The sequence below is a fragment of the Copidosoma floridanum genome, unplaced genomic scaffold (assembly GCF_036245765.1).
Source record: "Copidosoma floridanum isolate Cflo_tuat_1 unplaced genomic scaffold, Cflo_Japanese_pri ptg000007l, whole genome shotgun sequence".
In the NCBI taxonomy this organism is placed as follows: domain Eukaryota; kingdom Metazoa; phylum Arthropoda; class Insecta; order Hymenoptera; family Encyrtidae; genus Copidosoma; species Copidosoma floridanum.
This window is the reverse complement of record NW_028321884.1, coordinates 2,350,901-2,378,633: the sequence shown is the minus strand read 5'-3', so window position 1 is coordinate 2,378,633 and position 27,733 is coordinate 2,350,901. Positions and strand designations below refer to the sequence as shown.

Here is a 27,733-nt window from a genome sequence, read left to right as displayed (position 1 = left end):
TTTCCGTTGCTCAAACGAAAGCGCCTTACTTAGCTGACGCTTGCACAACGTCGTCTACGCACGAACACTAAATTACGTCGTGAATTTTTTTTATTCCCCTCCACAAAAAAATGGGGCCTTTACTTGGACATGTTTTATGAACAAGCAAATTATTGTTTGATATTAAAAGAAAAAAATAAATAAACAAAATTGATTTAGAAACAAGTGATCAAAATATCATAAAAATTTAAAGTTGCAGTTTAAAAATTAAGCGGCACGTATTTAGAGATTGCACAATAAAAGTCTATAATTCCTTGGAAGATATTAACGATATTGTGATAAAAACCGCACAACAACTTTTGAAAAGTTTACGAACTCGGCACCGCACGATCGGCAAGACCGACAACGCACCGCACACAAAATCGTGGCGTTCGCCGAGGCTCTCCCAATGGCCTACTGTGCCATGATAGCGCGCCTCTCGCGTGCCAACTGTATACGTAATGGTCCGCTCGTTATTCGCCTGCTCCTCGACACGGTATATTATACTCAAGAGCCGGCAGCGCCGTTTGCGAACAGTAGCGTATGCCTACCTCCATTCTGTAAATTATGAATTACAGATCTACCAATGTACATACATGTTATTACGTGAAGTAAAATGAGTGCGAGCAAAGTGTCTCATTAGAAATGTGTCTCAAAGAATTCTTTCTGCAACTTTTTTTTTGTTTTTTTTTTTTTTTATGAAAATTAAATGACGCTAGACATTATTATTATTATTATTATTATTACTATTACTATTATTATTAAATTGAATTACTACTATTTACGTTACATTTAAATAACATTATAATTTTAGTTTTTCTGCCCTCTATTTAATTTTTACAAAAAACAGTTTTTCAAAAAACATTTTTACAATAGTGCAGTACGACCCGCTCGTAAACACTTATCAAATTGCTCGAATTTAATTTTACAAGATGCCTTTTTGTTGTTCAATGTTGTGATGGATCTGTAAATAGAAATATATACAGAAACGAGATATGCTTATGTGCGCAAACGGTGTGAGCTGTACAAGTGCAAAAAAAAAGGTCACACAGCAGTGGCGGCTTTTGAATACAAGAGTATTTGTATACAGTGGTTTATCCATACGAGCGGGAGAATGACGGGTGGACGGTTGTATGAGTTGATGTGCAAAAGACGCGCTAGTACGGCACAGTCGGCTACTGGGAGTCACGGTGAACGCCACGCTCGTGTGTGCCGTGTGCGTTATCTGTTTCGTTGGCCGTGCAGTATAAACTTTACAAAGCTTCTTAGGTAATTTTTAACACAGTTTTATTAATACTTGTCACTTTAATTACGCAATTGTTAAATTCAAGCAGTTTTTTGTATGATGATGAAATCATACAATTTTTAACATTAATTTCGGGTTCGTTTACAAATAGATGATTCATCTTGAATTTATACAAATGTGCGATCACATGTTTTTGAATAAACTTTTTTTTTCTCCAGCATCGTCGCTTTCAATTTTTAATGACATTTTGGTAATGTCCATGAATTGAATTGTTGATTAATCATTTGATATTTCAAGCACCATTTATGGGGCACATTCGGGATTAATCACTTGTTCTCTGGTGTACAAGTGTTGGTTGTATGTAATACTTTTGCCTATTTAAATTATAAATTTAACGCTTTACAGTATGAAAAATTTTTTTTTTTTTAATTTATTTATTTTATTTTAGTCTGCATGAAAAGTAGGACAAAATTTTCGTATTTAAGCTTAAGCGTGTGATCTTCAGGAATGACCGGTTGCAGTAATGTATTTTAGTACTGAAATAATGAAATGCGGCATATATTTTTTAGTGCAATCTTTTGTGCCATTGTATTCGTAAATTTCTTTTCTCTACCTTCCTTACACTTACTCGTGGCTTTTATTCATTTCAAGGCTTCAGTCACGCGAATATTTTTCATTGGCATGAGGTGTCATGTGAATCATTTTGCTGTCGATCGGTAAGGCGTGGTGAAAGGGGTCATTTACATTTCACGCATAGAATGATAAGGGAGTCGAGAGAAAAATTTACTTGATACCCATGTCGATTCTTTGCAAAATTTCATAGTTGCAACTTGGGTAATTCTAAAATCTGGAACAGTTTGTCTTTACTGTAGTCATGCTGCCACAAATAACTATTGAAGAGAAAAAATGACCGAATCTGCTTTCTTTACAGTGATTTCGTCGAGCCATCGAGTTTCTCTTTGGTTTATCAATTTTTTACGAGGCTGTAGATAAGTTGTAACCTCTTGGAACTCCCGATAACCTACTCGTACCCTATGAAAGTTAGAGTTAGTAGTTAGGCACATAATAATTTTGCTTGTGATTAAATAACATTTGTAATCACATTTAAATGTTGTGTAGCTGCAGTGCCCATTACCATCCCGGGAAGAATAATGTAGTATTAATAACACAAAAAATTACGTTCTACTATGATCGAAACTGCTGATTTTATGACTTTGTTTTTTTTTTTCTTTTATGATTTATTCAAATAATGTGAGGGTCAAAAATTAAAACTCTTTACGAAAATTTTTAACTGTTTTTTAAAAACTAATGTACCTTTAATCATATGACTTCAGACATTCTAAATTTTGATTCTAAAAATAATTAAAAAATGTGTGAATAAATTTTTTACATTTAGATTCTTATCATCCTTACGGACTGTTATACAATCGTTATGATTTTACGAAACAGACATCAATCGTCAGCATATTAACAAGAGCTAACTCACTCTGTATAGTTGCTGTAATATTTTGTAACTATTACAGTTTTTTTTTCTGTACCAAAAAAAAAAAAAAAAAAAAAAAAAAAAAGAATACTTCAATTTTTGTAGTTGTTGTTAACTGCTGTATGTGTCATAAGCTCCTTCTTAGTTGAGTATATCATCATTTCTTCAGAAATATTAAATGACATTTTCGCTGAACCACACGTAATTTAATAAAATTAAAAAAAAATCATTTTGTCATGTTAGCCTTTTTAATGAAAATAAACGTATTTGTAACAGGAGATTCAATCGAGCTTTTTTGATGTATTATACAGTTCTTTAATTATTTATAGTATTCAATAATATTATGTATTATGGTTTTTTAATAATATTATATATTATTGCATTGAAGTGGAGCGAAATATACATATACCTACGTTTGACGAAGGAAAAAAAATAATATATGAAAATAACTTAAATGGTGGGACATTGTTACGCGTTCGTTGAAAAAGATGTTTTATAATCAATTAAAAATTATTGTTCCGAAAAATAGTATGTAAAATATACTCGAGATTGCAGAGGATCGCAAAAGTAGATGAAAATGGCAAAGAAAATGCAGCATTTGGTACCGTTGCTGCTGACTTTTGTGATTCTTGCAAGATTAGCCATGTGTTACAAGGAATTCAAAGGTTTGCAAGACTTGCTGGAGACGACAACGCCGACAACGGCTCAAAGAATGCGACTAACGCACTCCTGGAAGATATTGGAATTTGCTTTTGATAGCGAGGCGGACCGAGAGGCTGCTATCAAAAATGGCACGTACCGACCTGGAGCTGCTTTACCGATTGACGTCGACGTTTATTACGGTATGTCCTGGGCGTTGCGTTTCAAGAAAACATTAATCGAGTAACGAGTGTACAGCAATCGTTTTTTATGCTCACAGCACATAATGTAAAATCGGATTTGCATGATGAAGTCCTTGAAATTAATCTTAATTAACAGTTGTTTTACTTATCCGTTAATTTAAATACTTGAATTACATTATAACACTTTAAAAACATGTTTTATGATGTAAACAAGCCGAAACATGTCGTTTGAAAAAAAATATCCCTCAGTTTAATAGTGTGTAATCTGACCTTTTGTTCGTAAAATTGATTTCAGTCAACTTTTAATTTTTATTCAATGATTTCACGAGCAGGCAAATCATATTCATGTATTATGACAAATGTATTGATTTAAAGAAGTAAAATTTTGTTTTTTTAATACGTATTGTATGATGTGTACAATTCCTTTAAAGTGCAAAATTATAATATTACGTGCTTGCACGACTATAACATTCGTATTATAAATTCATAAATTAGCACTACTAAAAATTAATGTAAGCAACGTCTAGTTACATTGTTTAGTGTAGCACTGCAACGAATTTATAAATAAACCTCGACAGTGTCGGGAATCAGATAAGTTGTCTACAGAATTTGTAAATGGGAGTCAAACATAAAATGTATATAATCTTGCGATATAGTCTTGCAAATATGGTAAAAAAAATTAATTTAAATAACAAATGTATTTTCTTAAATTTTGAAAAATTTTGACCAGACGTTGCTCACATTTATCATAAATGGCATACAATTATGAGACTTAGGTGAAACATGGTAATGAAATAATGTGAATCCCACAGTTATAAAACACAAGTAAAACATTATAATGAAAAGGTATCGCACTCACAGCGTTGCACAAGATACGTTAAATAAACTTAAAAGATATTAGTAAATTCTTTATACTTATTAGGATAAAATTACTGTAAATAAAATTTAGGAAGCTTAATGCTAACAAGCTGGCGGTAAACATTTTCTCTGAACCAAATTATTACTTATTCACAAGGTGGAACAAAGCCCAAGGTTTTCGTCACGACGCCTCGCCTGGAGCGCGGAGTACCAATGACACTGGGTTACGTAACCGACAAGCTGTCCGAGAACGGCCAGCATCTGATTGCACCTTACCCAGGTTGTACATCTCGAAAAAAAATCATCTCTTCATTTTTTTATTGATTTTTCTGAAATTGGATTTCGTATAATCACACAGATTGGGGATGGAACACCCTTGGCGACAACTGTGACTCCTTAACGGACGTTTTCAGGGTTCAGGTGAGAAATTTGATCAAGTATTAACACGCAAAATGGGTGTATTTGTGTTCTTGCGGAACCGATACTCCGAAAACAAAACTTAATCTGCATGTATACCTACTTTTCTAAAAAAAATTTTTTCGAACAGTAAAAAATCATAACTATTCAACCGGGAAAACAGAGGAAATGTGTTACTATTTTAAGGAAATATTTCACTATGCAAGAAAGTAATAATGTCTCGCTATTTGGGATGTTCACTATTTTAAAGTCGATTTCTTACACTTACCAATCGAACCAATCGTTATTAACAATGTTAAATGTGGAGGGTATGAAAGTAAGGTGACTAATGTGGCGTCTGCCGAAAGACAGATCGACGAGTGCGACAGGCTGTGGGTGATGGACACTGGTGTTATACTCGGAGAGGGTAGGCCCTGCCCGCCCCAGCTGCTCTCCTTCTCGCTAAAGACCAACAAACTGCTGAGCCGCTATCGCATCCCCGACGATCAGTTCGACCCTTCTTTGTCGCTGCACGTAACCGTCGTTGCAGACGTAAGGATGAAGCCTAACGACTACTCAAAAGACAAGTCATGCAAAGACACCTTCGTGTACATCGCCGATGATCAGGCGCACGCACTCATCGTCTACGATCACGCAGCGGTCCGCTCCTGGAAGATAATCAACCCCCTGTTTGATCCGAACCCCGACGACAGCAAATTTTACATACATGATAAGACCTTTGAACTGATGGACGGCATAGTCGGAATGGCCCTCGGTCCCGTCCAACCCGACGGCGACAGGACCCTGTACTTCCACTCCCTTGCGAGTCGCGTCGAGTCTCACGTGCCAACGTCGATCATTAGGTACCATGAAATTTTGTATTACATCAAATACGTGAACAATAATAAAAATTACTGTTCTACAATGGTAATCTGGTGTCATTTTGCCGTCTGGGGACTTTTTACTTTGGCCAAGCTAGTTTTTGCCATTCTGGACAGTTATTACTATTGTACTGATAGTGAAAATCACTGTTCAAATAGTACAAAGTCTAGAACAGTACCAGATTACCATTCGAGCACAGTAATTTTTATTGCTTTTTTCTCTTAGTGTGATATATTATGTCCTATGCACCTCTTACTCGTCAACATTCCAGCGTGTCACGAAGAGCACTACTTGTATGATCCTCCTTTAGTGCAGTAAACATTCTAGAACCAACTAAAAGATTTGATTAATCACTTCATGTGTCAGGGTGGGTTACTAGTAGTTATTGTCTGTCTATGGCTTTAGGAACTACGAACTGTTTCACAACAACTCGCGAGCAGCATCCGATGCCTTTAAAGCCTTCCCTACGAAAAGGACCACGCAGTCAGTGGCCGAAGCAATGGACCGCAACGGCGTCCTATATTTTGGTCTGATGAGTGACTTGGCCATCGGGTGCTGGAACAGCAAGCAGTTTCCCGAGTTTGGGGGCCGCAACATTCATAATGTCGTTGTCAACGAAGAGACGCTGCAGTTTGCCTCCGGTGTGAAGGTTAGTGCTTGTACAAAATCGAGTATATTAAATATGTCAGGGGTAACTGTGCACTGAAAAAATATGGTGTGTATATAATTAGATAAGTATTATCTACAGCCAAAGTGACCGAACTATGTGAGATTTGAGTATGAATAAAATTGCAGTGCTTTTTTTTTTTTTGTTTTTTTTTTATTAATATTAAAAATATTGTTCAATTTTCAACGTGAAGTTTTGGTAAGAAAAAGTTTAAGGTTGAGCAAAGGTACGCCGAAAAATGGTCATCAAATAAATATTGCTAATCACAACCTACACGGTCCAAGTAATGGTTTCCTTCTCCTCATTGTTTATATTTATAAAATTATGTTTTGTATAACGAAAAAAAAAATCAACCATGAAAAGTGTAAAAACTCGCCGTAAAGTCCCTTGAAATACTCATCTTTTCACGTATATATAGCTGTATACTTGTAAGGTACTTACTTTGAAACGATGTGATAAAACTAAGAGACCAATGAATCTTCAAACGATAGGTATTAACGGCACCTGATGGCCGTCAAGTGCTGTGGGTTCTGACCTCTTCATTCCATCGATACTTGACTGGTAGTATGAAAGTCAACGAGACGAACTTCCGTATCAATGCAGGGTTCACCCAGGAGCTAGTACGTGGTACTGTGTGTGACATTGACGCTGTTCACAATTTCCCATTTGCACATCGCTTTCCGAAGCTACCATAGACGAACGCAAGTTGTATTATTGTCACTACTGTTTTAACTATTGTCATCGGATTTAGTTCCACTCTAACAGATTAGTTTACTCATTTTAAACCATACAATTATATAGTAATCTCTTCCATGAACAATGTGTAATGTAATAGAAACAATGAAATTCGAATAATGAGTGTTTGCGGTAGAAGGACTCTGCAGAGACGACAACACTCAATTATTGTAATAATGTTGAAAATAAAAAAAAAATGTAAAACCTTCTACGCATTTGTGTGCAAAATAAAACTTATAAATTTATTCATGTACATTAAAAGTATGTGCTCGTACTTTATGCAGGTACAGGGTTAAAATTATTTATTTATATTTTTAATAATGATTTTTTGCTCTACCAACTGTATTTAATGGCGATCATCTGACGAATAAATAACAAAATGTAAAACCAGTATTTATTAAAATAACAATGAAATAAATTTTAGGTTTCTGACCTTAGTTCTTACTTAAAAAGGTTTTTTTTCTTTTACTTAAAAAAAAATTTGGATCCTGCAATTCCTCAATTTTTTAAATTAATGATAGTTTTACGAAATTAACGTAAAACGTACAAAACAAAACTGGTGCTTGTATATTATTGACTTTGAGATCTACAACTTTTTTAGTAGCCACTTTTTAGAGAATTTTGTATTCTCATTGTTACAGTTGACAACATATTTATTTACTTATTTTTTCAGTATTGAGAATTGATGTTACTACCTCAAAAAAACTATGTGCTCAGTACTGAAATATTGTATTTGAATAGAATTTACATTTTCCTCTCTTGGCAAAGTTACAACGAAGTCATATCATCGTTAGAACTAGAACTTAAATTGATAAAAAAAATTCAGGCCGAAATTAATTTTTGTTCTTTTGTGAAAAATAGCTATTTATTTTTTCCATATACCCATCATCCCTATTGTTCACAATCGAACTTCATACTTACTAATTTACGGCTTTTTAATTGACTATGACGGAGGATTGATGTTTCATTTATTAAAATTTTTATTCATCGAAATATATCAATAAAATGCTCTAACAGCGTTTATCAGTACAGCTAAAAAATACTACAAGATTGAAAAGTTTAGGATTACTTATAATTTTTTAAATTATTTTTAACAATTTCGTTGATGAAAATGCACTATTTTTATGTATAAAAAAGCAAAGCCATACGTTTTTTCATCATCTAATTACTTGTCTGAAAAATGAATCTAATTTGAAAGATGATTTATGGTGTTATGCAGATAAATCATTCTAAAATAATATCTACTACTGCGTGATTTCTCGTTTTGTACCAAGTACGGTAATGATAAATCAATTAATAATTCACAACTTGAAGCTCTTCGCTACGAAACTTTCGCGCGTAAATTGAAAGGAAAATAAAGTAATGCGAAATGATGCCAATCTACATATACGTCTTGTCTACAGTTAAACCTCCGAGTAATGTATTTCCGCTTTCTTCAAGACAATGCGAAAACAGCAAGCAGCTTTCCGTCCCTCAAGTTTTCGTTCACGTCTATTTTGACATTTGTAATTTTACTATTTTCTCTTCAACATTGTTAATGTGACTTTCGTTTCCTTGACATTGAAGATGGATTTCGATCAATCAAAGACAAAAATATACACAAGTTAACAATAATATTAGATATAATCAATTACTTTCAATTTATTGGTGGGTAAATTTACATTTATCATGTTTTTACACTGCTTGATTAGCATCGCTCCATGTATATGACGTGTAATGATATATTTCTTACTACAACTTGCAGCGATAGAAAAAAAAAAAAAAAAAAATTCAGGTCGCAATTCATACATCTGCGATCGTGTATTGAACTATACGTATAATATTATTCAAGTCAGACAAGTCTATACTCATTTGCGTGGTTATTTTAATTTTCCTTTTTTTTTCCTTCAAATTCTTATATCGATTCGGTCCAAGAGCGATACCTATACATATAGTAATGATCTACAAATTAACTGCTTTATGACACTTAAAATATTTTGATTATCCGTTGGATCGCACACACTAACGCGTAATATTGCCAAGGCACGGCGAGAGATAAATTTTTGAAGCTCCAAAAATAAATAAACTCCCCGATACATTCACAGTCAAAAGAGGAGAAAAAAAAAAAAGAAGAAGAAAAGAAAAGGGTTATACATTTCTCTCCGTGTTGGACTGGTTAAAAGACGCCGTAGGTGAGATTGTAGTAGTTGGACTGAGGAACGGCAAAGTGCCGAAGGAGGTAGGGCGGCTGATTGACAATGTCCTCAGGCCGGATCCTCATGACGCGGATGTTGGTGTCGCGGGGGTTGACCTGTTTCTTGAAGAACTTGTGGAACCTCGAGGTGAGCGCCCACACGTTGCCGGTGTCGCGCTCCACCCACCTAACTTCCGCGGCGAACTGCAGTTTCTCCGGACTGTACGCCAAAATCCTGATCCAAAAAAAAAAAAAAAAAAACCATCCATCACCCATTTTTTCCTTGAGTTGTATAGGGAAAAAAAAAAAAAAAAACGGTGCCTATACCTCTGCGAGTTGGTCTGGGGCTGCCAGGAGGCGACAGCCGTCTCGGTGAGGGGCGAGAACAAGATGCTGTCGTCGCGCGGGTCGACCGCCAGCCCGAGGCCCTGGCTGGACTTGCGCCCGATGAGCGTGACCGGCAGTTGGTCCTCGAAACCCGGCGGCCCGGCTCTCAGCGCCGAAGTGGCCACGCTGAACAGCCGATCCGTCGCCAGGGGCTGGTAGTAGACGGTGGCCAGCCGGGGCGAGAACGCCAGGCCCACTATACCGTCGAACAGCTCGAACGTGTCCCGACCGATCTGTACATATTGGCATTTTTTTTTTTTTTTTTTTTAGCTCAAGTCAATTACTCATACATATATTCAGGTCACGCGAAAAAATGCGCTCGCTAACCCTGTAGGTGGCCTGATCGGGGTGGGGCAGCATCGAGGCGTGCAGGAACCGCCAGCTACGACCGGTCGCTCCCTCGACGACGACGAGACCTGCGGGCAAAAGGGACATATCATTGATATTTCGTTGCACTGCGAGTAATAATTTGGTTCAAAGAGAGTTATTGATTTTTATTACCAGGCCCTGTGGTGTCGGTCACGTAAACGTACACGTCGTCGCACGTCGTGGCCGTGGTGTCGTCGAGCACGAGATTCGTAAACAACGAATTGGTTCTCACGGCCTGTGGGCGCAACAGTTGGAAATAAACGAGAAATCGGCATGTCTTAGCCGTATAGCGCGTAATATGTATACCTCTCGTGGGAAGGAAACGATGCGGACGAGCCGGTCGGTCTGCAGGTCAAAGATGAGAATCTTGGGCGGACAGGCGACGGTGAAGTCGTCGATGGAGGTGTTGATGCCGCTGTCCAGGACCCATAGCCGGTTGCACTTGTCTGCCCGGACCCGGTACACGGAGATCAGCTTCGAGCAGTTAAAGTCGCCCTTGCCGGCGCTGTGCCACTCCCAGGAGGGGTACGCCTGTAAACGCGGACTGCTACCGGGTGGTATCTGCCTGGGCACAAAGTTCAGGGTGGATGGAACTCCGGCCCTTAGTCTCGGCACGGCGATGAAGATCCGGTTCCAACCGATCTCCAGACCGGTCGGCACAGCGTTCTCCGGCTGGAACTGCTCGACGAAGCCGGCGTCGTAGGGAAACGCGAAATCGAGCAGCGGCCACTGGGCCACCGTCTCGAGGATCTCCGCCCGACCGGCCAACAGTAGCTGGCCCACCAGCAGGACGCCCACGATTTTTCTGCAACTGCGCGAAAACCGTTGCGTTTAATCGCGCGTAATCTCATCCGAACGGGTGCTAGCGATCGGGTACGCCAGATTGATTCGATTTATCGGGCGTGGGGCTATTAATTAGGGAAAAATGGCACCCCACCTCCCGCGAGGGAGTTATTTATTATGCGGGTCGATGGCGCTCCCTGCTTACGCCTTGGTACCTACACATTGCATGACTCTGTGGGGCTATACTCGTTGAATGAAATCGGCCAGCGTTATCTTGGCGAGAACGCCAACCAAATGAATAGTACCTCACTTAATGTATCTCGTGTGTACTTATTCGCGTGTGGCGGGAGATATTAGAGCGGTCTCCTTGTCTTTTGGCTTCTACGTGTGCGTATATACATGTGAGACCGAGAAACGCGCGTGCCGACTGCATTATTCCCTCGTGAAAAGTTCAGAGCGGGGACAAAATGGGAAAGAAAAAAAAAATGCAACTGTATGTATATGTATGCCTTGACTGTCGACCAGCGTCTGTGTGTATATAATGCTTTTCCTTTCTATATGCTTAATGTGTATTGCTACGTGTAACAGAGGCCGCCCAGGCGAACATATACACGCCGGAGACAATGATAATGTGTATCTGTGTATATACGAGCGGGCTCGGTGATCCCTTACGAGTATGCGAACGCAAATATGGTCACTTTCTAAGCCCATGAGCTCGGAATGACGAATGTTTGCGTGCGGTAGGTTGTATATGTGTACATGGGAGAGAACGGTGGCGGTGATTTTTTATGCCAGATATCATGGGCTTGATAATACTTGCAAGATATTGTAATTTGACAATAAAAGTGTCGTATACCATAATATGCATGTTGAATGCTTTGTCGACAGTATTCACACGAATTTTTTACGTATTTGGTGCTTCCGAGATTGTGAAATTTGTCGCTTTAGGGTCAATTGTAACACAAGTCATTCGATTTAAAAGATCCTCTAGTGATTTGCTCTGAGAGCACATGATTATTGCCCGGGAAAATTCTAAAAGTTCTAAAAATATTCTAGAGCAATCGATCGGCCATCCACGACAAATTTTTCGTTCGTAGCATGCACCCGTTAAATTAGCCGGTATAAGCCATCCTACCCACACTTGCAAATTATAATCACATTTTGGGACATTATTTTTCGAAAATATACATTGATGACAGAAATTGTTACAATCGTGACTAATATATAATGTTTATTTTGGCAAACGCAAACAAATTACGCTCCACAGCTTAAACTATATACGTTATACAGTACTGGTAACACTGCCAGGTTCACGTACATAAATCGGCTTGAGGAAAAAAAGGAAAAAAAAAAAAAAGAGCACTGTCCGATGAAAGTCGCTCTCTTGTAATGCGGTTCGCGTAACCGCGACGAAAGACACCGACGTGTCGTTTTATTCACGGAAGAGCCATTTTTTTCCCTCTAGCTGCAGGTGTATGCGTATACACCAACGTGCCTACTCGGCGATCGGCGACTCTATTACACGCACAGTGGATTGTCCATGTCCTCCAAGACGCAACTTATGTTATCGACAAGTCGATGTTGCACGCACAAAACACTATACATGTGGCCATTGTGAGCCCGCACGTTGGGTGTTGTTAAACATCGCGCGTTAGATACCACCTGCCGGACGCTCTCGCGTTGAACCGCAAACCGCGCGCGGCGTGTAAGCCTTTAAGGATTTTTTTTTTCTTTTCTTTACTGGCACGTAACGCGAGCCGATTGTCTTTCCGACCTGACGCGTTTCTCGGTATATGTACAAGTGGACGGGTTCGATTGTTGTGGAGAAAAAAAAATCATCAGGGGTTTCTAGGCCTTTGATTTCCCGTAAACGTGTGTACCTATTGTGCGCAAGGGAAAATCGTCACATCTCACTTTCGACGTATGAATGGGCTTATTTTGTGACAATCGAGTCGCCGACGACTTAAACTCTTTTGTCGCGCCTAAAGCTCATCCGATTTTCTTTCTCTCGCGAGTAAGTTAAGTTGTACCTTCGGGGGCCATTGCGCTCCGGTTTTTCATCTCGGCCGATTACACGATCAAGACATACACTATATACACGCGCCCGCGGAGACGCTAAATGTACGATCCCTTGGCAGATAACGCTCGAGTACCATATACAGGCCGGCGTTTTCGCCCATCAGATTTCATCAAGCGGACTCGGAAGAAATTTCGGTCCGAAAACCGTTTTTTTTTGCAACTGTTGGTACGGAGTAAAAAAAAACCTGCTTGTATGTTTTTTGTACGCGTCGCAAGCACCACGAGCACATTTGTCACTCGGCCCACTCTATTCCATACGCTATGATATATATACATTGTATGGCACCTTTCGAGGCATTCAACAAACAACGAAACAATTAGTGGACGCTCGGTCACTTTCCAAAATGGCACTCGGCGAAAAATAAGAAAAACACTCGTGGACTCACCTCATGGTTAAGGACGCGCGAGAGCTCGCGCAAAAGAAAGCCAAAGGGAAAGGCGGCGCGAAGTAAAGATAAAGAAACCGGTATGGCACAAGAAAGATCGGGTGTTTTATTTATTTTTTTTTCCTTCTTCGTTCCCTTTGCCTTTTTTTTTCGTTTATTCACTCCTTCGAAACTCGCGCGCGTCCGATGCTCGGCCGCGCTCGCCAAGTACCGCCGACCGACTGACTGACTGCGACCATGTATCGGTACGCGCCGATCCGATTTTTCCAAGAGCTCTGCTCGATGGCTCTCCGGGTATACGTGTATTATGCATGCACTGCCTACTGTTTTGTTGGCTCGCACCGAGTTGTGCCTATCCTGTATTCGGGTACAGGTCCAAAGAGGCAAAAGAGCTCCGGAGGGGGAGGGGTACGTGGATATGTAATGAAATCAGAGCCCGCGCGTACAGCATTGTGTAAGAGAAGCCCATTTGGGCGCACGACAAAAACACCTTGTGTGCGAGTGAATGAGCCGAGAGAAGGTGGTTGTGTGTTAAAGAGGGAAGGTCCGCGCCGAGCAAATGCCGGGACACTCCCACGGGCACCACCACCACCACCAACTCCTGACACATCGCGTGCAAGAGCACGTATACACCCAATCTGGCTGGGCCGATCGACCTTTCGAAAGTTCCGTGTCTCGTATACAATACGTACCTACCTATATACATACAGCCGGGTGGGAGGACGCTCGGAGCTCCAAATTATCGGCTCCTCCATTGGTGTACACCTATAATACTTTGCTCAATTGATTTTCAACGATAACTTTTACCCGGGGCCAACTGGTATTTTTGACAGAACAAAAAATGGCCCTCAGCTATGTTTACCAAGACCAAGAATTTACATGCACCCTCATCTCCGTCCTTTCGATTACTCGGAGAGGTGTTTTTTGAATAACACGCTCTTACGAAGTGGGTCATTGTTACTTTTACTTACGGGTAAAACCACGCGAATAACAACTCATATTGCCCATTACAGTGTATACAATATATACATATTACATACGCTCTTTTGTGCCTTTTCGTTTGATCGCGCGGTAATTATCCGTACCTGTGCGATAATACTCTCGCACCACCGAGCAAATTCAACGATCGGGTAATGATCCACGCCACCGTGTGATTATATTTTTCGTTGGCGTGGATGAAAAAAAAAAAAAAAAAAAGGATGCCCACACCTATATACCGTTGTTGCTGCTGTTGGGTATGGGTGTAAACAACTTTAAAGTTGGGCTGTTTTCGAAAAGGGCCAACCAACTCGTACGTGTACCATAAGTTTTATTTATATATACATATAGGTGTACAATGTAAGTAACACTCTCGTATAGAAAGAAACGACCAGCAATACAGATGCTGTCAAACTTTGTACGGGAGACCTTCATCGACGAGCCTAGTATATACGTGTACAGGAACACAAAGTGCCGATACTCGTACCACCTCAAAGAATAGAAGTATGGGCGCACGCAAGAATATAACATAGGTGTGTAATTGTACGCGTTTTATAACTGAAAAAAAAAATGGTTCAAAGCGGAGCTAGTTTCGAACGGTGCGTGCAGTACAACGGCCCATAATACAGCGTTTAAATTTATCGAAAGTATCTTTCTCTATATACATACATACATATACACGATGAATTGTGGTGCTGATATGTACCTAGTGTATATTGTATACCGGCTCTGCACGCCTTAGACGCGGCCGTTTAACTATTCGCTTTTCCAACGTCTTTTCAGTTCTTACCCGGGTACGCGTATAAATATTCCACGTGCACTAAAAGACACGCGATGCGATTTTTAACTTTGACGCGCAACGGAGTTGGCGTTACAGAAGGTGTGTATATTATAGGTATACACACACAAGCCGGAAAAGCAACGGAGACTTGCGGCAATATCCGTTTTATATCGTGCGAACAGTGTGTCCGTGTATATAAGTACAAGTGTATGTGTACCTTGTACACAGAGGGTAGTTACAAGTTACCTGTATTGCAACCATGGGATTGTTCCCTGGCTAAAAAAGTTGTAAGAGAAAATGGTCCGCGCAACAACAGAGAGGACAATTTGCCTCCGAACCGTACATATAACGTAATGATCGGTTGTAACAATTTAATTCCAGCAACGACACGTTAATTTGACGCGTTAGTTATTAAATAATAACGTGTCAATTTACGAGTCCCCCCCCCCCCACGTACGGCTTGCCATTTGTTGCCCCGAGTGTATACCCATGCATATGAATTTAATCACAGAGTGCGAGGGAAAGACTATATAAATATATACTATGGTCGAACGGAGGCTGAGTAAAAGTATAAGGTAGGGTTTGCTTAGGCGAAAGCCAAGTCAACCAAAGTTAATTTCAAGCACGTCGATTGTTCCTCGATTGTTTTTCCCATGTGGTCCTCGCGCCACCCCATATACCGCCCGCGCACGCGACCGCGATTAGCCCACAGGGTAGCACGATAGGTGAGAGAATCGTTAAAAACGATCGGTATAATTAGGGAGCACAAAAATACAATTGTACCCGTGTAAATACGACCTTGCGGAGGCTCGATCGATTGGGAAAGGCTGTGTGCATCGACACGCCCCGCCCTATACGTGTATTATCTGTGTGTCGACGCAACCGCCGATACATATATATAGGATCGTTAATACCGATCTGGTCTGTGGGAACTATCCGGTAGCCCCTTTTTCGTGTCTCTGTACGCGAGAGAACGACGATTCGCATGGTGCGTCGCAATTGCTCGGCCACTCGTGGAAAAGCCTTTTTTTTTCCGCGCTGGTACTATTGATCGATCGAAACGGCGCATCGTGCCTTTGTTCGTTTCGTGTATTGTGTATACGTGATGCGCTCCCAATGGCCATTGTGTCATTGTCCCGCACATTGTTCATCTGGAATCCCGTGTACCTATACATATACATATAAATAGGGGTTAATCATTACCGATCGACAAGTTGCCTCATATCTAATGATAAAATCGGCGTATTAATGAAAATGCGCGTTTACCCTCGTAGCTATATCATTATGTGGCGTTACGCGCGGGCACTGTTCGTGTATCTCATTATAATATATATACCTTCGATAAAAGCTCGTGGTCTACGACCGATACTTGCTTCGAGTTGTATCAGTGAGTTGAGAAAAAAACCTTAAATTATCCGTATGCAAGTTAATATATGTATATTGGCGGTTGGATCGTTTTTCCGAAAAAATATAAGTTTCCTTTACCTTTATTTATTTTTTTTTTTTTTCATACTGCGAGTGGATATTTGTTATGTCGTAACAATTTGATATTTCATTGTTGTTACCTATGTTTGAGCCAACTTTTCCTGCAGGGCAACGAATTACGCGTTTTCTCGTTTATTATTATTATTAACAAATAATACATAAATTAAAACATTCGCAAACATCGATCCTGAGTATCTCCGGCGCCGATAAGAGTTACATCGACGCGGTGTGTTCCTCTGGAGGCGTGAAAAAATAAAATAAATAACGTGTGCGATAGTGCACTCACTGGAGCGCGCGATAAGTGTGTAACTGCGGGTAAAACGTATATTCAACGCGGAGCGGAAAAAACACCTCGTTTTCGCGTTTCCTACAAGTTTCTCGTAATTTTTTTTTCCACACTGCAGGGGCGCATCTAATTTCGACACTCGGTTCGACCGATCGATATCAATTTGCGCTTTGTAATTCGCGAAAATTTTCACAACCATAACACGTGTGTGCGTATATAATATATACGATGTACATTACAATGATTGTCTTGTATCAACGAGTTCCCCCAGAATCAACGAACCCCCGAGATCGGGCTTGATAGTATAACTTACCACTTTTCCGGAATAATTATTGTTATTTTTATTTTTCGTTCCCCTCTTTTATGATTATACACGCTTACCGCTCACAACGCGGGCTTTCTACAACAGCACGCTGCGGCTGATGGGAAGGTTTTTTTTTTCCCGAACGTGCTTTTAATTTTTCCTTGGCTATGAAATTTCTCGATACACGTGCTACGAATGTACAAACTATAGGGTAATTACACATGGGTACTTGTTTTTTCAAACCATGTGGCAGAACAAAGAAAATCTCAATGGAGAGCCCCGATGGAATCAATCGACCGCTTGTACACGTGTTATGATCGATTGGCTGTGTCTATTATATATGTACGGTTACCTCCCCTTCCCTCTCTCACCAGAGTCTGCTTTCTAGCCGAGTCATTGAAAATCAACGCCAGCAAAAAGCGAAGGAATACGAAAGTAAGAAAACAACTTTAGCATTGAACTCATTGTCATGCCGAAAATCACGAACCAGCGCGAGTTTCTAGAAGAGCGAGTAGAGTACATATATTTATATGTATACAGGTACTGTACACGATTTATCTTGCGAATCGGGAGTGAACCGTAATCGTCTATGATAATATTGTAGCCTCGAGAGCCGCGCCTCTCTCGGTTAATTCATGGTACGGCTGTGGGTCAACTATACGTCCCCCAATCCGTTCTTTGTCCGTCTAATGCACATATATATATATATATATATATATATATATATATATATATATACCCGAGTTTGTGTGTGTTTTATATCATACATATTACCTTATGGTGTCCGTCTGGCAAAAACCTGTTGTTACCGATTTCGTCACCGCCTCATTTGTACGCGCGTATCTGTCTCGGGGGAAGCTATTAGGGGACGACAGAAATCGACGGAATCGCACTGATTTTCTTTTTTCTTTCTTTTTAATGCCGTGTGCGATAATACGCGAAAATAAACTTCAAAAGGCCGCGGCGACGCGTAAAAATCGTACCTAATCGTCGACATTTCGTTTTGTAGTGCCAGTAAGTATACATGTGTCTCTCGTTAGCGCGTGCGCTTCAAATGTAAGATGTGTAGAGGAAAGTTGAAAGTGCTCGGGTACGTAGTCAATTCGTCATAGGGGAATACCGATCTGCAACGAGGGAGAGAAAGAGGGAATTCCAGGTGTGTTTTTCAATCCCCCGAGAGGAATAGAGACCGATGGGCTGCTTGTGGTTGAAAAAAAAAAAAAAAATTGATGGCCATTTTTCGTGCCGATTTCTCGATTTAGGCCTAAAACGCGCGCGACTCCCGACTCGCTTACCTATATAAGGTAAAACGTCCAATACTTGGACAAAACTGAAATTCAGACCGATACTTGGACAGTGGAAAATCAGTCATTGTAGCAAATAAAAAAGAGATATTTTAAAAAACGTAATATATTAATATTGCTATGATTATTATTGATGATATACTTGAATTTTTAAAAAAATTTCAGCAAAATTTAATACATGCGAATGATTCTAAATTTCACCGTAGGCGCCATAAGACTGCGATAATTTTTCTCCGTTTTCTATGATTTTGATAATAGGTAATGCTCGTTAAAATTAATCCAATGCATTTGTATGCATGCTGTATGGTATTATTTTACAACTTTTACATTAATTAAAAATATTTCTAATGTAATCGTGGACAAAAAAAATTTTTATAATGTAAAATTAGCTGTCCAAGTACACCTCACGATTTCGTAGTAGGTGGACAGACGTGGAGCTCTTGTCCAACTTCAGGTCATAGGCACAAAAACGTCGTAGCCAGTACATGGACATACAATCAAAGTTGTTTACCTTTTAACGTAGTTAATCTTTTATGCGAATTTTTTAAACAAAAGTGTATAAAAAGTGAAGTACTTTGTAGAAAAAAAACACTGTACTAATCAGTTTTGTTGTTAAGGGGTGCACCGCTTTAAGAAAATTGTTTTTTCAACATTTTTAAAAGTTAACCTCCAATTCACTGTAAATACAGATGAAGTATGGGTTCTAAAAAGAGGAAAAATGTTTTTAAAAAAATATAAAAGAATGAAAAAGAACAAAAGTGGAGGTCATACAACAAAAACAAAAAAGAAAAGTAAGAAAAATTATAGTCTTATTAAAAATAAATCTTAAATAACAAAACTAAAAAAAACAGTAAAATTGGTTTTACACTATCTCACTGATAGAATAATTGAAAAAACTAAGTGAGAACCGAGGTGAGAGCTTAATTGAATTGGATAATTCGTTTGCTATTGAAGAGATGCAGTTCCTTCTAAAGAAAATTCAAATCAAGAAGGAGAAGTGCGATTTTTCACAATTGAAAATGTTGAAAATCAAAATGCACCCTGAGGGATTTATCTTGCATTTAATAGATTATTTTTGGAAAAAAGATTAAAAATTTTACTTACGAATTTTACGTAATAAATTTATTATTATTTATCCCCTTCGTTAACATTTTTTCGTTGTAAGGTATTTATCTAAATACATACTTTAGTTTTAATAAGTACTTGCGCCTTATCGTAATATATACAACTGTAAAATCGTTTAAGTTAGTATTGTCCAAGTACTGCTTTCCAACTTGTCCAAGTACTGCAGCATTGTCCAACTTTTGGTTTTCAAGGTTGTCCAACTACTACGACAGTCGAGAATGATTGTCCAACTACTCCAATAAGTTGACATGTTTTAAAATGTACGATAACTATTATTTAAGAGCTATTTTAAAACATTTTTTGTGTGTTATATAATCCTAAGGCATCCTAATTACAAGTTAATATTTAAAAAATATGAAAGTATTGCACATTAACTTCGGAATATGAGCGTTAAAATTAGTTTCGAAAAATCTGTCCAAGTATTGGGCGTTTTACCTTACAGACGATTGCTTTGATAATCAAGTGGAAAAACTTCTTTTTTTTTCTCCCCTTCTCGCTCAAATACGTCCCTCCTAACGAACTCGAACGAGACGAAAAAGACAGATTCCGAATGCAGGAAGCGAAAACAAAAAAACAAAAAAAAAAAAAAAAAGAACAAAATAGCGCACGTGGTGTACGACACGCCTCGAGTGTCACGCGGCGGCTGGGCTCTATACTTACGTTATACGTCCACTTTTGGGAAACGTCTCGTTCGGCGGGCGTTACGTAAAAACTTGGAACTCGCACCGGGAGCCAATTACTTAACAATGCGCCTGAGCCCGTACCCGCGCATGTATATATACATATACATAATGCCTCGAGGCGTGTATATGTTATATACTATACGTTGCCACCGTCGATATGTACTAAGGTGTTGGATTTCAAAGTGGCAATGAATTTATAACGCGAAACTTATCTTTTACGGAAAAAGGACTCGGGCGAGCGCTGACAAGAGGTGATCAATCAAGCGGGTGTCGCTATACGCAGCGTTTCCGTTCGCCATAGTGATGTATATTTATATATATTTGATCGATGGTATAACAAATAAAATTAAAAAAAAAAACCTCATTTCCACGTGACTCGCCCTGGAACAACAATACATTGAAATCACCTGTTACTGCGCATTGTTGTGCAGGAGAGAAAATTCTTCGTGTGGATGTAAAATGGATGTATATCAATCGAGATGCACATTGAGCAAAACTGGTGTGTTTATTTTTATGTCATGTCTCGGAGACACGCTTGTACACGTAACTACGAGTACCTACACCGACATTTTTTTTTTTCCGTGGGATTAGAGGCATCAAATTCGCACGCACGTGCAATGGTAATTAAATATCCAATGTAAGTACACCTTACACTTTCTCTCTCGGGAGCGCATTGCACAGGTGTCTCGAGTGATTGAGATGATTATACGCGACTAGTACAATATCTATATATGCTATACCGTATTAATTTCGTCGCTGGTATTGTTCCTGCTCTGCGATACTTGAGAAATCTGCTTCTAGATCGAATGGGTAGGGCAAAAATGGGTTCGTTGCTGGGGAAAAATTTACACTGACACTGGAACAATCAAAAGGTGTCTTTTCTTCGTTACGTTGTACGATTTTTGTATACTTTTTGTAGGTATACTTGTATACGTAGGGGGTATGTGTACTTATTGCTACGCGGTGATAAATTACCGATTTTCTCTGTATGATTAAAATAAAACTTCTACCGCAACAACGAATATTAATATACGCGGTGAATTTGTAGTACAATTTGTTAAAATGTATTTTCGGTGATCCATTCATATAATCCAATCGATTGTAAATAAAAACAAATTAAACCGATGGTGAACAAATTAACCGTGGGACGTTGCAACATGTGGGACTGAATAAATCAGTGGCTTTGTTCTGAAATAGAATTATTTAAATTAAAATTTATCGAAAACTAAAAATGGCTGTATCTTGAAAAGGGCGATATTTCGTGATCATAAAAAAAAAATTTTTTTAACTGTGGGACTCAAAACGAATAAATATGGATTTTCAAAACACCGATACTCAACAGATTTGCTTATTATACCACAAGGAGCTCGAAAAAAGTAGCGATGAATATACTCATACTGAGCAAAAAAAGAATTTGAAAGCTAATCCGATGCCAAATAGATTTGCACTTTGACAAAAGGTAGGTGATTAGATTCAATGAAAAAAGCATGAACCATATACTCTTGCCTATACAGGTGTATGCGTGAAAGGCACTATGGAAATAGAAATATTATATCAGTGCAAGCACTAAAATTAGCTCGATATCATGTGTGGCACATCATTGAGTAAGTATACAATTTTAAATTTAAACGTTTTGCAATAAATTTATTTGATTTTTCACTATTTACCGAAACCTTAAAATTCCAATGACCTACCGCTGTAAAAAGAGAATACCGACACCTCGTGGACTTGCTCAGTCAACAATATTCATCGAAAATTCATACATTACAACACAACTTCAATTTAAAACCCACGCGACAGTCGCAACTTTGACTCGGTAGACCCGCATGAACTCCACGTATATAAGGCAACCATCGATATGATTTGTCGTTCATTTGTTGCATAAATAAAAAAATACTCGTATGCATGTTATTAAACGCGTACATATTCCATGTCATGTTCACGTTCTCTCGCACACACATTTTTTTGTTCTCCTTTGCTTTCATCGGTCGATACAATCGTTCTCGATGGCATTGAAATCGCCGGTCCGCGTAACGCTCTCTCGCCGTTGCAAGCGAACGGGATACCGTTAAAAAAACAGCCCGGAGTGAGGTTGGACCTATATAATCCGAGGGTGGCTGCAAGGTATATAATTATTCACGTGGACCTGGTGTTCCAACCGCGGCCCAAGACAGTAAACAGCAAAGCCCGAATTAAATGCAAATCGGAAATCGGTATGGGAGCACCGGGCAAGAAATAAGGTATTGTGATCGTTTGACGCGCCAGCTCGATCGAGCGACCGAACGAGACATTTCACTTCGTGCGCCGGTTGTTCGTCTAGTGTGGCTGGTACAAAAGTTTCTTACACTCGTGGGTGATTTAGCATATATACTCATGGGATTGTGTATAAGTACAGGTTGCCTTAAGTTTTTTTTTTTTTTTTTTTTTTCATTGCTTTTTAATTTGTTAACATCGCGTACCCTAAAATATTGCAAGTGCAGTAGACGATTATTTTTGTAAAAAGTTTTTCCATCGTGTAAGTAGTCGATCAAAGTGGCGGCAGCTCATTAAAACTTCTTCGTACCAGTTAATTAACAGCGCCGTGCAGCGCGATACTTGCACATTGAGTATACAGCGAGCGAGGGCCGCTATACGTAGGTAATACAGGCTCTTAATTTGATTTTAATGCGAGATTGTGCCGAGAGTACGCCCAGCACGCGTAAATGCATAGGGGGTTGTCGTTGTATACATATTGTTATTTTTCCCTGTATACGTGTTGTTTTGCTACACGACGCGCAGATATGCAAAGAGGAAAGCTAACTGCTCTGGTGCACGCGTGGAGCTCTTTTCATTGTGTTCGTGTACAGTATACAAGGGATGGATGTGGAACGGCCAAGTTTTTTTGCTTCACCCCCTCGACTTGGGTGATGATTTTTTTTTTGTTGGCGTGTGTACACATGTACACTTTATTTGGCGAATTCCACGGGTACAAAGTCGTCCCTTGGTCTTTCGCAAATAATCCTCTCCCGTTATAGGCCCGGTGCAATTATTTGTTTTTTTTTTTTTTTTTTTTTTTTTTTTTTTTCTCGAATCGTTGCGAGTAGGACTTTTTCCTCATGATCGTTTCTTTTTTTCTCCTTGCATTTCCTTTTGATTCAAGCGCTCATTTGACAGAAGGAAAACAAAAGTTTAATCCACCCGTGCGTTTTCCTGTTTAGCGTCGATAAAAACAAGCACGACAGGCCTCCAACAAATACAACAAATCCAGACCTTGTTGTTGTTATTCTCCAAAGCGATGAGGGACGTCAAAGCTTAAAGTGCAGCGCACCAACACCTCGTGCATATGCGCTCACAAATTTGGATCAGCTCGTCATCGTTTGTCTCGTTGTTGCTGCATCGAGCAATTGTTATTGGCAAAAATCGGCAAGACAATCGACACAGCTTTGTTACGCAGTGGAATGACCGATGGGTACCCTAAATTTCTAGTAAATCGGTAATTCAGACCTGTATGTTTAATTCAGTTATATGATTCAATCTGATTCGGAAGGACAGGTTTTTTATCTACAGAGTGTTTTTTTTTTTTTTTTAAGGGTGAAAAAGCGAAAGCAAACGTTGATCCGTAAATTTTTTACTTTCGCCGAAACATTCGCGGGTATACGTATAGGTATATATATATGTGTAAATATGAATGTGCTTCGATGGCATTAAAGCGGCGTCTTATGCTCCAACCTCGATCTCGGCGGTGGTACAGTACACGACAAAAAGTGCAGGTGGGGTGAAAAAAAAAAAAAAAAAAAAAAACGGTACACACGCATATATACGGTATCTGGCCTCTTTTAGGACCAGAGCCACAGCAGCTCGCAACTCGAAGGTAAAGGTCAGCGCGCCGTACGCGTTTCACTGTGCCCACTTTCTCCGCGTGTCCGCGCGGATGCGCTTTATATTTTTATTTACTCATGAAGCTGCTTAAGTTCGGCTGCTTATACCATCGCCTCCACTTGCTCTCTTGAGGAAACGTATAATGATAATTCATATATTAATAAAAATTCGCTAGTATATACACTTTGGTTTTTTCTTTTTTTTTTTTTTTTTAATGTGACAATTGTTTACACTATATTCATCAATTTTTCTAATAATTGTATAAGCTCGGTTGAATGCAAATGATACACATCTAAAGGGACGATGCTACTATTAAACTTTGTTCGTTGTAAATTATCTGCAAAAAAAGTCGATCTTGCCCAATGTAAGCTCGTACTATGCGTGTAAGTGCAAATAATGCGGCAAGCGTGTGGTGTGATGTCTAATCTTGGACAAAACACCCATGTTAAAATACATGTGTTGCCGAACGCAAACGATACACACGTGCGCCCATGAATAAGTGCACTCGGCGAACTTTCATTCGTAAGCTCCAAAAAAATCTTTGGAGTAAAAAAAAAAAAAATGGTCCCACGCGGAATATTTACGAGCACTTGGCAGTGAAGCTTTTTTTTCTTTCTTTTGGCTCCACATTTGCAATACCCTTCTGCGGAAAAGTGAAATCGCCTTACACGTATACACTGCAGATAAGGATAGCCGCTGCTCGAAACGCCACACATCGTGTGGTCTTATTTTTCTTTAAAAAAATCGGTATTGCCGTTTTGGAGAGTATATAAGTTGAAATTGCTCGAGTAGAGTGGCGCACTGTGTATATATGTGTGTGTGTATGTATGTATTTACATTTTCATGTCCGGGAGTTTAAACGCTCACTCGCTGAGTACAGTCGCGTGTTCGCTCTTTCACTGGGTTGGGAGGGGCCGTTGTAGTACTCGATTTTGATTATTAGAAAAAAAAAAAAAATACCGGTCAAGGAAGTTTAGCGATCCCGCGACCAATCGAACTCAACCGAGAATCGTGCAAAATAGCCAGAAAATCGTGAAAACGATCTTGTGGATCGGTAGAAAAAAAAAAAAAAAAAAAAGGAAATTTGGCAAAACCATAAATTAGACGGTCGAAACAAAAGCCCATCTGTTACGAGAGTGACAGTATGCAATTGCGTTTAGCGGATACAATATACACATGTATACACGTCACATCTGAAAAGTAAAAAAAAAATATACAGCGAAACACATAAATGACAGCGAGTGAGTAGGCGTACCGATCGAGGAGAGCGACAGCTTTTGACGTAGTAAACATACGCTCTCGTTGCTACTGTGCACAAGTAAGTACACCGTAAGAATGTCAGAAATCGAGAGGCCTTCTTGCTTTCGCGAAATAGTACAGCATATATATAATATATAAGGGGTGCTTATATATAAATATACTTTCTCCGCTAGCTCACGCGGTAGTGTTTGGCCGACCGGGCCACCAGCGGGTAAGTAACGAACGAACTTATACCTCCACAGTGACATAATTGGCCGCGAGAGTATGTACATGTGTAATTTATACCGATAGGCTGCGCAGTGGTGGAAACCGCGGCGGTGCACTGTAAGCGGCAACTGTTTTTAAGGGGGAAGCGAAACCGATATACCACCTTATAACGCGCTCCAGTTTTTCGTTACGCGTTATACGCGAAAGACAGTGATTTTCAGACTGCAAGCATAATAGTATTGTTACACGTTACATTGGGTGCTGCTGCGCGACGATGACGAATTTCCACGGGTTTTCGACTGTGCTTTTGCTACCGATCTTTGTTGGACTACTAGTCGCAACCGATCTTCGATACGTAAGACGTAGCATATGTAACACATGCTATTTGATATTTTGCTCGCTTGCAATGGTGTGTCGAACGAGTACGACATAGAGAGCAGCTGTTGGCCCAACTCGGAAAATTAATACTTTATCTAGCATACACGGATTTTACTATACATGTATAACACGCTTCGCCTATGATATATCTCTGTTTTCCACCTTTACCCGAAATTTCCAGCCTATACAAAGTTATTTTGTACGGTTACCTATACACACGCATCCTATTCCTTCATTTTTGCACTTTGAACCGTATCGATTGTTATTGGCTTTTAAAATAAATTCTCTGATTTTTAGGATAATATAAAGTAACCACGCAAGCTTTTTTTTAACAAACATCCGTCATCCAAACGCAACACGATTTTTAACGCAAAGTTAAATCATCCTGCTGCTGCCTTATAATTCGCTTTATATGTGAGATGTGTAGACTAACAACTGCATGTGTTAAATAACAATGAATCGACCCGTAAGCATAAGGTACGCATTGTTCTTGTACTATTGTTATTTCCTTATATTTTAATAATATTACTATTGACCCACGAGTGAAAAAACAAAACTACAGGGCAAAAAAAGACTTTATCGTGTGAAATTGCGAAACGGTAAGTATACTTTGTCGACGAAATGTATATGAATGATCGTGCTCGTTGGTGATCCATCATCAAAGAATATAAATCCTCGGTCGAGTCTCGAAGCCGGGGGAGATCGGTACGGAGAGACAAGAAACAATAAAATATATATATATCATACATCGGCAATCGAGGCGAAGGGGGTAGCCCCCCCCCTTTTTTGGGTGCTATGTTTCTATACACCCCATTCCCACGCTGACTGTTCAAAAGTATTATAGTATATGTGATCTGTTGCAGGAGGTGGACGCGATCGAGGTGCATCCGGCCGAGTTGAGCCTTTTGCAGACGGTGGCCGATTTCACCACCAAGAAGAAAGATGAGAAACAGAAGCAAGATCTGAACAAGCTGCCCGGCACCCCTTGGGTCGATTATCCCCTTTTTTCGGAAGTGCCCAAGACGAGCTTCAGCTGTCACAACGTGCCGGCCGTGCCGGGGATTTATGCGAACGTGGAGACCGGCTGTCAGGTATGTATATATAAAGCTATTCGTTGAAAATAAAATATGGTGGGTTCTTTGGATGATTTTTCGTCTGTATTGCGTGTGTGTGTAGGCGTATCACGTGTGTCACGATGGTAGAGAAGGTGAACAGGGCGCGTCCTTTTTGTGCGCTAATGGCACGATATTCAATCAGAAGGAGTTCAACTGCGATTGGTGGTACAACGTCGATTGCGCCAGTGCCCCTGTACTTTACCAGTGAGACTACTTTTCTTTTTTTTTTTTTTTTTTCTTCATTTATTGTTTTTATCGAATATAATGGGTTTCGACGTATATACAATAATAATGCTTTTTAGCTTGAATTCGGATCCGGAGACGAACCCTTACGTTCCGCAAGCGCACAAGGAGCGAATTCGCAAGGAGAGGCTTAGGATTGTCATCGAGTGAATAATATATGTTGGGGGCACTCAATCATACCTGCCTCTGCCGTTTTTAAAATGTAAAAATGTATCATATTCGTAGCGGATAATTTAATTTTGTTATTTCCTTGTACGAATTAGTATTTTTTTTTTAACGTATCAAGTATGTTAATGATAATAAACATTTTCTTCTTGCAATAATCCAATAGTTTTTTTTTTTTTTTTTTTTTATAAATATACTTGTTGCAATGTTGCAAAAATCAAAAAAGGTAAATTTAATGGTCACAGACAGCGAGACAG

At 39.4% G+C, this 27,733-nt stretch overlaps 3 protein-coding genes across 5 annotated transcripts; 2 read left to right on the top strand and 1 right to left on the bottom strand.

The window, feature by feature from the left end:
• The first annotated feature begins 1,196 nt into the window (after positions 1 to 1,196).
• LOC106636784 (royal jelly protein-like protein) lies at positions 1,197 to 7,415 on the top strand. 3 transcript variants are annotated; one of them, XM_014349311.2, is made up of 8 exons: positions 1,203 to 1,287; positions 2,196 to 2,310; positions 3,303 to 3,589; positions 4,605 to 4,727; positions 4,806 to 4,867; positions 5,216 to 5,706; positions 6,131 to 6,374; positions 6,884 to 7,415. In XM_014349311.2, the coding sequence occupies exons 3-8, from the start codon at positions 3,319 to 3,321 to the stop codon at positions 7,085 to 7,087; spliced, it is 1,395 nt and encodes a 464-aa protein (XP_014204797.2). In that variant the 5' UTR covers positions 1,203 to 1,287; positions 2,196 to 2,310; positions 3,303 to 3,318; the 3' UTR covers positions 7,088 to 7,415. The 3 variants fall into 3 exon arrangements, with proteins under 3 accessions (XP_014204773.2, XP_014204797.2, XP_014204781.2); XM_014349295.2 differs by having other exon boundaries at positions 3,296 to 3,589; XM_014349287.2 differs by lacking the exon at positions 2,196 to 2,310 and having other exon boundaries at positions 1,197 to 1,287.
• A 1,581-nt stretch (positions 7,416 to 8,996) lies between these two features.
• On the bottom strand, positions 8,997 to 13,391 carry LOC106636813 (protein yellow). Its single transcript, XM_014349343.2, has 6 exons — positions 13,305 to 13,391; positions 10,363 to 10,867; positions 10,189 to 10,291; positions 10,015 to 10,103; positions 9,628 to 9,920; positions 8,997 to 9,535 (listed from the first exon to the last, which is right to left on the bottom strand). Exons 1-6 carry the CDS (start codon positions 13,307 to 13,309, stop codon positions 9,283 to 9,285), a joined length of 1,248 nt encoding a protein of 415 aa, XP_014204829.2. The 5' UTR covers positions 13,310 to 13,391; the 3' UTR covers positions 8,997 to 9,282.
• A 12,458-nt stretch (positions 13,392 to 25,849) lies between these two features.
• Positions 25,850 to 27,461, top strand: LOC106636286 (U-scoloptoxin(01)-Er1a-like). Its single transcript, XM_014348648.2, has 4 exons — positions 25,850 to 25,930; positions 26,817 to 27,044; positions 27,130 to 27,272; positions 27,371 to 27,461. Exons 1-4 carry the CDS (start codon positions 25,850 to 25,852, stop codon positions 27,459 to 27,461), a joined length of 543 nt encoding a protein of 180 aa, XP_014204134.2.
• The last annotated feature ends 272 nt before the right edge of the window (positions 27,462 to 27,733 follow it).